Below are 13,352 nucleotides of genomic sequence, written 5' to 3'. Positions count from 1 at the left end.
TGGTTTTTATGATTGACAGCTGTCACACACTGAAAGACACATATTTTGTAAAATCTAGTTTTTGCATTGCCATATTTTGGCCTACAGAGTCATGTGATGGCTTGTTTTTTGCGGGATGAGTTGACGTTTTTATTGGTGCCATTTTCAGGCATGTGACATTTTTTGATTGCTTTCTATTCCAGCTTTTGGGAGGCAGAATAAACAAAAACCAACAATTCAGGAATTGTGTTTTTTTTCCATTTTTTTTATTCTACTCCGCGTGTGGTAAAATTGATAAGGTAGCTTTATTCTTCGGGTCAGTACGTTTACAGCGGTACCACATTTATATCGTTTTCTTATGTTTTGGCGCTTTTACACAATAAAAGCTATTTTATATAAAAAAATATTTTTGTGCATCACTTTATTCTGAGAGCTATAACTTTTAGATTTTTCGGATGATGGAGCTGTATGGCGGCTTGTTTTTTTGCGGGACGAGATGACGTTTTCAGCGGTACCATTTTTATTTATATTCGTCTTTTTGATCGCGCGTTCCATTTTTTGTTTGGCGGTATGGTGATAAAGCATTGTTTTTTTGCATTGTTTTTTTTTTTACCGTGTTCACTGAAGGGGTTAATTAGTGGAACAGTTTTATAGGTCAGGTCGTTACGGACGCGGAGATACCAAATGTGTGTACTTTTATTGTTTTTTTGCTGTTTTTTCATAATAATATTTTTTTACTTTGTCCCACTATGGGACTTTCACTTGTTTTATTCTGATCGCCTGCATAGCATAGGGAATGAGCACCATCCCTGTGCCATGCAGGCAATCAGCGCTGGACAGGGAGAAGATAGTTTGGAGATGCACTGCGCATGTCCAAAAAATCTTCCTGCTGTCTGGTGACCCGGATGTCGTCATGACGACATCGGGTCGTCATGGCAACACCCGGGAAGCCCCGGCAGACAGCGCTGGAGGCCGGAAGAGGAGGTGAGTATACCGATCACCTCCTCTTAGCCACCGCAATGCTGCGATCGAGTTCGATCCGGGTAGACAGGCAGGCGGGCATGGCTGACAGACAGGCTGGCGGGCACGGCAGATAGGCTGGTGGGCACGGCTAACAGACAGGCTTTCAGGTACTGGAACCTGAGGGCTGAGGAGAGTGTTAGCACACAAACAACAACCTTGCACAGGCACCTCCATTTTGGAAGAGGTGCTTTATATAGGAGTGGTCCTCCAGCCATTGGCCGGGGACGCTTTAGGACAGCGCGCGCGGCCCCTTTAAGAGGGAGGGAGCGCGCGCCCTAAGCACAGTGCCCGGGAAGCTGTGCGCGCAACAGCAGCAGCAGAGGAGCTGGAGGACGCCGGAGCAGGACCGCGGTGGTGAGGGGAACGGCGTCTCTGCACGGCAGGAGGCAGAGACGCCGATGCTACAGTACCCCCCTTTACGCCCCCTCTTCTTTAGACCCGCAAGAAATTTTTCAAGAAGACGAGGGGCATGAATGTTCTCCCTGGGCTCCCAAGATCTCTCCTCAGGACCAAACCCCTTCCAATCCACAAGAAAGAAAGTCTTTCCTCTTACCCTCTTGATGGGCAAAATTTTCTCTACCTCAAAGACGTCCTCAGCGGAGACTGGAGCTGGAGCGGTACCTGGATCGTCAGAGAAAGAATTAAGGACAACAGGTTTGAGGAGAGACACATGAAAGGAGTTGGGGATCCGTAAGGAGGCCGGGAGTTTCAGCCTGTAAGCCACTGGATTTATTTGATTCAGGATCTCGAACGGACCGAAGAACCGCGGACCCAACTTATATGATGGAATCTTGAGACGGACATATTTGGAGGAAAGCCAGACCTTGTCTCCCAGACGGAATTGAGGCGGATCCAGACGTCTCTTATCAACCTACTTCTTCATCCGCTCGGAGGACTGAAGAAGCGCAGATCTAGTGTCCTCCCAAATTGCAGAAAATTCACTGATGAGAGACTCCGCAGCAGGATAGTCCACTGAAGCGGAGACTGGAAACGGAATCTGGGGGTGTTGACCGTAGACCACGAAAAACAGAGACTTAGCAGAGGACTCACTCACATGGATCTGATTGATACCTTCCACTTGACCATTGGACTGAGGATGGTAGGCAGAAGAGAAATCCAAAGAGATATCCAGCAGCTTACACGTGGCTCTCCAAAAGCGAGAAGTGAACTTAACTCCTCGGTCAGAGACAATGTGGAGGGGTAAGCTGTGGAGACGGAAGATGTGACGGATAAAATCCTTAGCCAGCACAGGTGCAGACGGAAGACCAGGCAGAGGAATGAAGCCATCTTGGAGAAGCGCCCAAATGACAGTACAACCGGCTGATACAGGAAGATAAGTGATGAAATCCATTGCAATATGTTGCCACGGAGCAGAAGGCACAGGAAGAGGAAGGAGATGACCGGTTGGAAGGTGCCTGGGTATCTTGTTACGGTCACAAGAGGAACAAGCTGTGACACAAAATCTGCAACATCTTTGCTCCGGGTGGGCCACCAATAGTGTCGGGTAATGAGCAGAAGTGTCTTCCTCTGGAAGACAAATGGACAAATGGCCCCAGAGTAAGACCCTCTTCCGATCCTGAGCCGCTACAAAGGTCTTACCAGGGAGAAGATGAGACAGGTCAAACGGAGCAACAGTTATTATTCTGGAGGGATCAATGATGTGCAGAGGCTCCACCTCCAGGTCGGAAGACAGAAAAGAGCGGGATAGAGCGTTGGCTTTAATGTTTTTGTCTGTTGGGCGGTAATGGAGGTTGAAGCAGAATCAAGCAAAGAACAAAGACCATCTGGCCTGACACGGGTTTAGTCTCTGGGCGGTCTGCAAATACACAAGGTTTTTACGGTCAGTGTAGATGACCACTGGGTGCAGAGCCCCCTCAAGCAAGTAGCGCCACTCCTCCAGCGCTAATTTGATGGCCAGCAGTTCACGATCTCCTATGGAGTAATTACGCTTGGCCTGAGAGAAGAGTTTGGAGAAGAAGCCGCAGGTCACCATTCGCCCGGACGAGGATTTCTGGGTGAGCACTGCTCCAGCTCAGGAGGAAGAGGCATCAACCTCCAGGAAGAACTGTTTATTGTCATCAGGACGGTGTAGCACAGGAGCGGAGGAGAAGGCTTGTTTAAGAGAGATAAAGGCCTTCTCTGCCTCGGGAGACCACTCCCTGGGATTTGCTCCCTTACGGGTAAGAGCAGAGATGGGAGCTGTCCGGGAGGAGAAATAAGGAATGAAGAGGCGGTAATAGTTAGCAAATCCCAGAAACCGCTGAATGGCCTTCAACCCCTCAGGTCGAGGCCAATTTAAGACGGCAGACACCTTCTCGGGATCCTTCCGCAGTCCGGTCTCCGAGATGATATACCCCAGAAATGGCAGGGAGGTCTACTCAAAGAGGCATTTCTCGTACTTGGCATAAAGGCGATTTCTCCTGAGCCTTAGCAGTACCTGACGAACATCCCTCCGGTGAGAATACAGATCAGGGGAGAACACCAAGATATCGTCCAGGTACACCACCACACAGGAATACAGGAGATCTCGAAAGATATCGTTTACCAACTCCGGGAAGACGGCTGGAGCATTGCAGCTACCGAAGGGCATCACGCGGGACTCGTAGTGACCATCCTGGGTGTTGAATGCCGTCTTCCATTCGTCTCCCTGGCGGATCCGGACCAGATTGTACGCCCCACGCGGGTCGAGCTTAGTGAAGACCTTGGAGCCTTTTAAGCAGTCAAACAGCTCAGAGATGAGAGGCAGGGGGTTCTTATTCTTGATGGTAACCTGGTTTAGACCCCTATAGTCGATACAAGGACGAAGAGAGCCGTCCTTCTTCTTGACGAAGAAGAATCCTGCTCCAGCCGGAGAGGTGGATTTCTGGATAAATCCCCTAGCAAGATTTTCTTCAATATATTCAGACATGGCACGGGTTTCGGCCAGCAACAAGGGGTAGATTCGCCTGTGAGCAGGTGAAGCACCAGGTATTAGGTCGATGGGGCAATCATACGGCCTATGAGGTGGTAGTGTCTCTGCCTCCTTTTTCTCAAAAACGTCCGCATAGGACCAGTAGGGTGCAGGCAAGCCAGGTAGGTTAGCCGGATTAGACGGGGGTCGAGCAGGATGAACTGGAACCAGACAGGACTTAGGGCATTCCTGCCCCCAACGGAGCACCTCTCCCGAGCTCCAATTTAGGACGGGCTCATGTCTCTGTAACCAAGGCAGGCCAAGCAAGATGAGATGAGAGAGATCGGACAGTACATAAAAGGAGATCTTCTCCGAGTGCAGCATTCCCATCTGAAGAGTTAGCGACTCAGTGACCAACAAGATATTTCAAGGGAGAAGTTTTCCATCCACAGAGGAAACTGCTAAAGGATCCGCCAAACGTATGGTAGGAATCTGAAAATGCTCCACAATGGCTTGTTGAATGAGATTCCCAGCAGCTCCGGAATCCAGATGGGCAGTCTCGAAGAAGCGGGTCTCACCACTGGTAACGGAAACGGACAGAGTCAAGGGCAGAGAGGAAGAACTATTGTCTAGGACGACCTCTCCGAGCGGTCCTAGACACTGGAGTTTCCCGGTCTCACCGGGCAAGAGCGGATCTGATGCTCTATATTGCCACAATAGAAGCAACTCCCCACGGCACGACGGGTCTACTGGCGAGACTTGACCATCCTGGCTTGGTCAATTTGCATTGGTTCTGGAGAAGACACCCGGGGGAGTGCAGGTTACGAGACTGGACTTTGGAAGATGGGAGCAAGACGTGGAGGTCTCCTCTCACGGGTCATCTCCTTAGCGCGTTCCAGGAAACGGATGTCAATCCGGGTAGCTAATGACACCAGGTCGTCCAGGGAGGGTGGTATGTCACGACCGTCTAGCTCATCCTTGATCCGTCCGGAAAGGCCCTCCCAAAAGGTGGACACCAGGGCCTCATTGTTCCAAGCAAGTTCAGATGCGAGGGTTCGGAAATGCAGGGCATACTGGCCCACAGTGAGACTCCCTTGGTGGAGACGGAGAAGTGAGGAGGCAGTAGAAGATTTTTGTCCGGACCTTCCGGAAGGCAGCGAGGAAAGCCTGAAGATCGGACACCAGGGGATCCCCTCTCTCCCACAGAGGGTTAAGCCACGCCAACGGCTCTCCAGTGAGGTGAGACATGATGAACGCCACTTTGGCCCGGTCGAAGATGAGCTGGTGTGCCAGGAGTTCAAAGTGCAGCGTGCACTGATTTATGAAGCCCCGACATAGAATGGGGTCACCACCAAAATGTGGAGGCGCAGAGATCCGGGGTCTAAAGCCGGGTGCCACATCGCCACTGGGTTGAGGTGCCGCCGGAGCGGGTGCCGCTCGGTTAGAGACGGACACAGGCGGGGTGGACAGCGCGTCCAGGCTGGAGTTGACTGTCCACAGATAGGACAGGATAGTATCCTGTTGAGATCTCTGGCGAGAGACCTCTTGGTACAGGTCTGAGAGCGAAGGAGCCTGGGGGCCACCTTGTTCCATGGCCTGTGCAAACTGCTACGGGTCCGGGTGGTGGAACCTCTGATCTGAGATGCAAGGAGGGACCAGAGGGGCATAACTAAGTGCCAACTCGGACAGACCCTGGCCACACGGTGGCTTAATCGACTCCGTGAACCAGGGAGGGACCGGGCAGGTGGACCAGGTGCCACTCTGGGACCGACCTTGTGTGAGAGCAGGAGACTCCCACGGGTCAGATAGCTGAAGCTGACTGGTACAGCGAATGAGCACGGCAGGTAGCTTGACGGGTGATCCGGGTAGGCAGGCAGGCGGGCTCGGCAGGTAGCCAGACAGGTGATCCAGGTAGGCAAGCAGGTGGACACGGCAGGTGGCCTGACCGGTGACCCGGGTAGACAGGCAGGCGGACACGGCAGGGGGCCTGTCAGGTGATCCGGGTAGACAGGCAGGCGGGCACGGCAGATAGACTGGCTGGCGGGCATGGCTAACAGACAGGCTGGCAGGTACTGGAACCTGAGGGCTGAGGAGAGTGTTAGCACACAAACAACAACCTTGCACAGGCACCTCCATTTTGGAGGAGGTGCTTTATATAGGAGTGGTCCTCCGGCCTTTAAGATGGAGGGAGCGCGCGCGCCCTAAGCACGGTGCCCAGGAAGCTGAGCGCAGTGCGCGCAACAGCAGCAGCAGGGGAGCTGGAGGACGCCGGACCAGGACCGCAGCGGTGAGGGGAACGGCGTCTCTGCCCGGCAGGAGCCAGAGACACCGACGCTACAGTCCTCTCTTTCAATATTACAAAAGAGAGGTGAGGTGTGGAACTGCAGGAGAGCACAAGCGACTAAAGTTAGTGTGACTCAACAGTGGTCTGTGGCAGCTGGACAGGAGATGGAGTATCGCCTCTTACCTGGTGGCATCTGCAGCTCTTCTTTTGATTAACCAGCCTGGCACAACGTTATCGTTATGGAATGACACACATGTGATGTTTCGTCAGGCTGGCTAATGAAAAATTGAACTGTGGATGCTGCCAGGTAAGAGGTAGTTCCTCTCCTGTCCAGAGGCAGCAGACACTGTTGTAGCCGATAGAGTGGGACTTGCGAAAAAATTTGCACTGATTCTACTATTGTTACTCACAAAGGTGGCGCATGTGGTTCGTGGACCCACTATGCCACGAGGCCGGGCTTACCTAGTAGGGGTGTAGCTAAGCAGCTACCTGGTGTTCACTGGAGCTCCTAATGGTGGAGTCAGGCTTGAGCTGCAGGTAGCCGTCAGGTACCACTTCTAGGTCTTGGCGGCGACAGGGCTGATTCGGGGACTGATAGGACAGTCCGGATACCCGGAATACTCGAATAGGCAAACGATCAGACACACAGGTCTCGGCCAGTGGTTCAGGTACAGGCCGCACACGGACCATGGGACGAAGTTCAGGCACTAGCCGCACTAGGACCATGAACTACGGGTTCAGGACTGGCCACGTAGGAACCAGGGATTCAAATTCAAGACACTGGCCACACCAGGACCAGGGGACCTAACAACTCATTGCTTTGGCACCTTTTAGGGTGTCTTTTAAACAAGATGCCTCCTAGCTATTGGCTGAGGGCATCTTAGCAGGTGTGCGCGCTGCCCCTTTAAGAAGAGAACAGGACAGCGCATGCACACTAGACCCGTTGCCGGGAACTAGACCAGGAAACAGGGAGCACGCCAAGGGACATGCCAAGTGACTCGGAGGTAACAACAAGGCCGCGGCGGTAAGTATGTCGGTGTCCCTGCATGGAGGGGGAAGTGGAACCATCCAGGGGCACTGACATTAACATTACAACTATTTGCTGTTAGGAATTGCAGTTGTGAAAAGCCACAGTTTTCCCCCATTTCCCCAGCTGTAACATAATAGCTGGAGCATAGAGATTTTCTTGCAATCTAAGTCTACAGTGCCAATGTTAAAGTACATAAAAATATATATAAGAGTCAAGCAAAGTGATTTGCAGGACTATGGTACAGTGGCTACATTGGTAGTTCATGGCCGCCGCATGGCCACCAGACTGGAGCTCTGTGAAACTCCTACTACCTGTAGGTATACTCAGCGTCTCCATGATGTCATTAAAGGCGTTGTTAGATACAAAACAAATAAGACATGGATTCTCCTAAAATGAAAAACAGAGGCATACTCACCTACTAGCAGCCCATGGATCCATCGTAGGCTGCTCTGCAAGCTCTGGAAGCGATACATTCTCTGTTCAGAAGTCACAGAGCCTCTGAAGTCTTGAATTGGCAGAAGTGGTCAAGTGGCTAGAAAAGCGAATCATTGGATATTTCTGTGAAGATACGCTCATCTACTCCCTTTACTATTGCACCCAATCACAGGCTTCAGTGGATCAGCAGGCATCACTTCCGGAGATGATGCAGACCAACAGAGCAGCCTGCTGGTAGGTGAGTTTGCCTCTGATTTTACTTTTAGAGCATCCTTTCTTAGTAAAAACTTTTCATGTGTAGGCCTTCTAAGCTGCAGCACTGCGCGAGCATTGCATTGTGTCAGGCCTACTAATCAGGAGAGGCAGGTAGTAGGAAGTTCATAGGGCTCAAATTCAGAGGCCACAAAATGCTTACATGGCCACTGGACCAAGGTTCTGCCTATCTTTTTGCTTAAGGCTGGCATCCCACCAGGGTATGGCATCCCATGTGATATGCTAATGACCCCCGGCTCCGGGTCTGCTGAGAGCATGAGCCGAATGTTAGTGCTCTGTGCTCTGATCCTCTCACGTGAGAGAATCGCAGCACTGCTGCGGAGGAGATGGAGAAAGTAATTTCTCCATATCCTCCATGGCCTGATTTGCCGTATATCGGACTGCACTGAGCTGACAACCGAGTGCAGTCCAATGTTTCACTCTCACCCATAGACTTATATGGGTGCGAGTGAATCGAGTCTCGCTGCAAATTGCAGCATGCTGCCATTGTTCTCTCATGCTGCATCGGCACGAGAAAATAATCTCTGATCTGAGCTGCCCCATAGTATAACACTGGGCCGAGTGCTATGTGATGTTTCATCGCATAGCACTCGGCCGTGTTATACTGTACAGTAGTGTGACACTGGCCTAACACTAATATACAGCATATCTGTATGTGTGTGAGTGTGTGTGTGAGTGTGTAAAAGATGTGAGTCTTTTACTCACTTGTCCAAGCTAAGGCTCTGCCCTCTCCATCTCCCCCTACCCAGAAGCAAGCTTCCTCTGCTCTTGTGCGTATTGTGTTACCATGGTAACCTGTCATACACTTCAAAGGTCACACTTCTAGACTTTATAGCCTATTTCAGGTAGCAGCATTCAGATAGTTGGCATCCACACTTCTACTAAATATCTCAATCTCTCCATTCTTCTCATGTGATGTCTCCTGACAAACGCAGCTCTACTATTATTCTGGACTCTGATATACAGTGGGTACAGAGAGTATTCAGACCCCTTTAAATTTTTCACTCTATTTCATTACAGCCATTTGGTAAATTCTAAAAAGTTCTTTTTTTTTCTCATTAAAGTACACTCTGCACCTCATCTTGACTGAAAAAAAACAGAAATGTAGAAATTTTTGCAAATTTATTAAAAAAGAAAAACAGAAATGTCACATGGTCATAAGTATTCAGACCCTTTGCTCAGTATTGAGTAGAAGCACCCTTTTGAGCTAGTACAGCCACGAGTCTTATTGGAAATGATGCAACAAGTGTTTCACACCAGGATTTGGGGATCGTCTGCCATTCTTCCTTGCAAATCCTCTCCAGTTCCGTCAGGTTGGATGGTGAACATTGGTGGACAGCCATTTTCAGGTCTCTCCAGAGATGCTCAATTGGGTTTAGGTCAGGGCTCTGGCTGAGCCGGTGAAGAATGGTCACAGAGTTGTTCTGAAGCCACTCCTTTGTTAATTTAGCTGTGTGCTTAGGGTCATTGTCTTGATGGAAGGTGAACCTTCGGCTAAGTCTGAGGTCCAGAGAGGTTTTCATCCAGGATATCTCTGTACTTGGCCACATTCATGTTTCCCTCAATGGCAACCAGTCGTCCTGTCTCTGCAGCTGAAAAACACCCCCATAGCATGATGCTGCCACCACCATGTTTCACTGTTGGGATTGTATTGGGCAGGTGATGAGCAGTGCCTGGTTTTCTCCACACATACCGCTTAGAATTATCACCAAAAAGTTCTATCTTCATCTCATCAGACCAGAGAATCTTATTTCTCATAGTCTGGGAGTCCTTCATATGTTTTTGAGCAAACTCTATGCGGGCTTTCATATATCTTGCACTGAGGAGAGGCTTCCGTTGGGCCACTCTGCCATGAAGGCCTGACTGGTGGAGGGCTGCAGTGATAGTTGACTTCGTGGAACTTTCTCCCATCTCCCTATTGCATCTCTGGAGCTCAGCCACAGTGATCTTGGTATTCTTCTTTACCTCTCTCACCAAGGCTCTTTTCCCATGATTGATCAGTTTGGCTGGATGGCCAGGTTTAGCAAGACTTCTGGTGGTCCCAAACTTCTTCCATTTAAGGATTATGGAGGCCACTGTGCTCTTAAGATCCTTGAGTAATGCAGAAATTCTTTTGTAACCTTGGCCAGATCTGTGCCTTGCCACAATTCTGTCTCTGAGCTCCTTGGGCAGTTCCTTTGAGCTCATGATTCTCATTTGGTCTGACATGCACTGTGAGCTGTGAGGTCTTATATAGACAGGTGTGTGCCTTTCCAAATCAAGTCCTATCAGTTTAATTAAAAACAGCTGGACTCCAATAAAGGAGTAGAACCATCTAAAGGAGGATCACATGGAAATGAAAAGCATGTGACTTAAATATGAGTGTCTGAGCAAAGGGTCTGAATATTTATGATCATGTGATATTTCAGTTTTTCTTTTTTAATAAATTAGGAAAAAATTCTACATTTCTGTTTTTTTTTCAGTCAAGATGGGGTGCAGAGTGTACTTTAATGAGAAAAAAAATGAACTTTTTAGAATTTACTAAATGGCTGCAATGGAACAAATAGTGAAAAATTTAAAGGGGTCTGAATTCTTTCCATAACCACTGTAATTCTGAGCTCTGCTACATTAATACTTGAGAATCTCCTTACAAACCCAGCTGTCCTCTCACTGATCTCTGCTGCATCAACAAAAGTGTGCCTCCTGATATATCTAGCTCTTTCGTCCCATGGGGCTCTACTACAAGTGGGTCTCCTGACATACTCAGGTCTGCTGTTCCTCTGGGCCCTGCTAAATCATTACTGGGGTGCTTTCTAACATCTGATAACGCCAGCTATGCTGTACCATTGGGCTCTGCTAAATCACCACAAGTGTGTCTCATGACATACTCAGTCCTGACATACCCAGCTCTGCAGAACCTCTGGGATCTGCTACATCACTAAAGGTGTGCCTCCTAACATCTGACATACCCAGTTCTGCTATGCCACTAGGCTCTTCTCTTCTACATCACCACAAGTGAGTCTCCTGTGGAATCCACCTCTGCTGTTGTTTCGCTCAGCTCTGTTACTTAGCTGAGTGTCTGACTTATCTGTGGTCATTTACAGCCTCCATTCCTCCAGCTACCATCGAACCTCTGTTGGTTGGGGCACTTCATCTCGCTGAATTAATGTCATTAGCACATGCTGTATTCTAATTTCCTCTTCCAGACTAAGGACTTTGAAGATCCACCTCATCAGAGGAGATTTGATAGAATTCTTAGGAACAACCTTAAAGTGATACTTCAGCTGACAACGAGGTCAAAAGCATCTAGTCTTTGCTCTTATTTTATTACCATTGCTTTGCTGGGTATTCAGTTGTTTTTTTTAAAATTCACCATAAGGTTCCAGAGATATGGGTCTTTTTATTGAGTGCTAATTTTTATGGTGTTTACCAAGGGGTGTTGCTCATGGGATTCTCTGGGCTGCGTCTTTTAGTCTCCTCTGCTTTACTGTCATGTCAGCAATTCGACCTTGGTAAAGACCATAAAAATTAACATAAATAAAAATGCCCATATCTCTGGAACCATATGACTGATTTAAAAAACAAACAGAACACGAAAAAACAAAGAACAAAACAAAATACTCAGGGGAGCAGCTGGAATAAAATAATAGCAAAAACTGGCCACCTTTAACTTGGTGACAGGTCGTCTTTTAGAAACAAATTGTATTTGTGCATTGTGCAAAGGAAAAATCTATTTATTTTTATTTTGCTTACCTTTACAAATGGAAGCCAGTTAGAGATTTTCTTAAAAGCCATATGTGGACCTCTAAATCCCCAGCCATCATTGGGTTCCATTCCAGAATCATACAATGGAAATGTATTCATAGTCTCTTGCTTAATAAAAGTACTTCGGAACTTTGCAGAGACCTGCAGAAATAGGTAAAGTAGCAGCTAAACATGGTATTCTAATGGTTTTCTGATTGGTTTACACTGGGGCTCCACAACGACTGCCTAGGTCGAGACATACATCACGCGGCCAAAGATTGCTATGCTCACAGCTACATTGCCGCATAATACAGGGTCTGACTTTTTGTGACTTGCTTGTCGCAGTACGCTTGGGGTTACAATGAGACCCCATTCACCTGTTGTAGCAGCGGCATATAGCGATTTTTTTAGCCACATGGCTTATGTCATAGCCAAAGTCACCGTGTAGGAAATTTCAGAGAAAACATACTTTGAACAGAGACCCGGGAACAAGGTAACTGAGACGACGACTCAAGAGCGGTGAGTACTGACGGCGTTGCACTGACCTGCTTGTTAATCTGCTCTCCATGTGTACAGTATATAGGAGGTGACCGGCTGCCAGACATGCAGAGCTGTGCTGTCGGAAGCCAGCAGGACCCACTGCAATGACTTGACATCTCAATCACCAGCTCCCTGTTCAAACTATGTTTTCTCTGAAATGCCTTATCATTTCAGTAAAATATACATATTTTTAATGATGGAGCCCGGTCATCATACCTGTTATACAGTCACTAGCTATTGAATCTGTTCAACGCCCAGGTGGCGAGCATTTTTATTAACACATAAAATGGCGCCTGAGTTAGCACGTGCACATACCGCGCTATCCGGCGTAATTTTTTAAGACACTGTGTGTGCGAATTTGCATACACAGTGTCTTCAATAAAATGGTGCCTTTGTGTGGTATGCGCACACACGCTGACTCCAGCACCACACTGCGCAGGCGCCGCCCATCCCGGCTTTGGACAGAAGGACGCATCCAGCGTTATATATAAAATTCTGCTACAACGTCAACATAGCAGGGAGCACACGCCTGCCGTTGTAGTATAATACTACAATAAAATGGCGCTGGAGTCAGCGCATGTGCATACTGCGCCATTTTATTGATGACACTATATATGCGGATTCGCAGGCACAGTGTCTTCAAAAAAATGGGGTCAGATAGCGCGGTATGCGCACACGCTGATTCCTGTGTCATTTTATGTACCAACAAAAATTATTGCCACCCGGGCGTAGAACAGGTTCAATAGCTAGTAGATGTATATAATATTAGGCTATGAGAGACAACCCCCTATATAGGTGGCCATAGAATAATAGTACATAAATTAGCCACCATACCCACCATGTGCCATTATTAAACAGAGACCACACTGCCCAGTACCCCAACGCACGTTTTACATCAGCTTTTTCAGGGGTTACTGAGGCATTGCTATCAGTCAGTTTATATAATACCTGTATTGCCTAATGGTCCACCTGTGTTATTGGGTGCATGTCAATAATTTTTGGTACTGAAGTCAGCGTGTGCGCATACTGCGCCATCCGGCGCCATTTCTTGAAACACTATTTGCGAATTTTGCATATACAGTGTCTTCAATAAAATGGTGCATGAGATCGCAGTATGCGTAGGTGCTGACTTTGTCTCCGTTTTATTGACGTAATGTACTACAACGACAAAATAG

At 48.4% G+C, this 13,352-nt stretch overlaps 1 protein-coding gene across 3 annotated transcripts in view; it reads right to left on the bottom strand.

Moving 5' to 3' along the window:
• The window catches only part of LOC141259599 (uncharacterized), a 248,968-nt gene that overhangs the window by 207,871 nt on the left and 27,745 nt on the right, over positions 1-13,352 (bottom strand). For all 3 annotated transcript variants that reach the window (XM_073675832.1, XM_073675830.1, XM_073675833.1), the window contains exon 9: positions 11,647-11,799. In XM_073675832.1, coding sequence (XP_073531933.1) covers positions 11,647-11,799 — 153 coding nt within the window. The remainder of the gene's footprint in view (positions 1-11,646; positions 11,800-13,352) is intronic.

This window comes from Phyllobates terribilis, unplaced genomic scaffold, assembly GCF_046119375.1.
Source record: "Phyllobates terribilis strain yellow unplaced genomic scaffold, ASM4611937v1 Scaffold_3__8_contigs__length_932513732, whole genome shotgun sequence".
Taxonomy (NCBI): Eukaryota; Metazoa; Chordata; class Amphibia; order Anura; family Dendrobatidae; genus Phyllobates; species Phyllobates terribilis.
The sequence above is the reverse complement of the archived record's forward strand: the minus strand, read 5'-3'. Positions and strand labels throughout refer to the sequence as shown.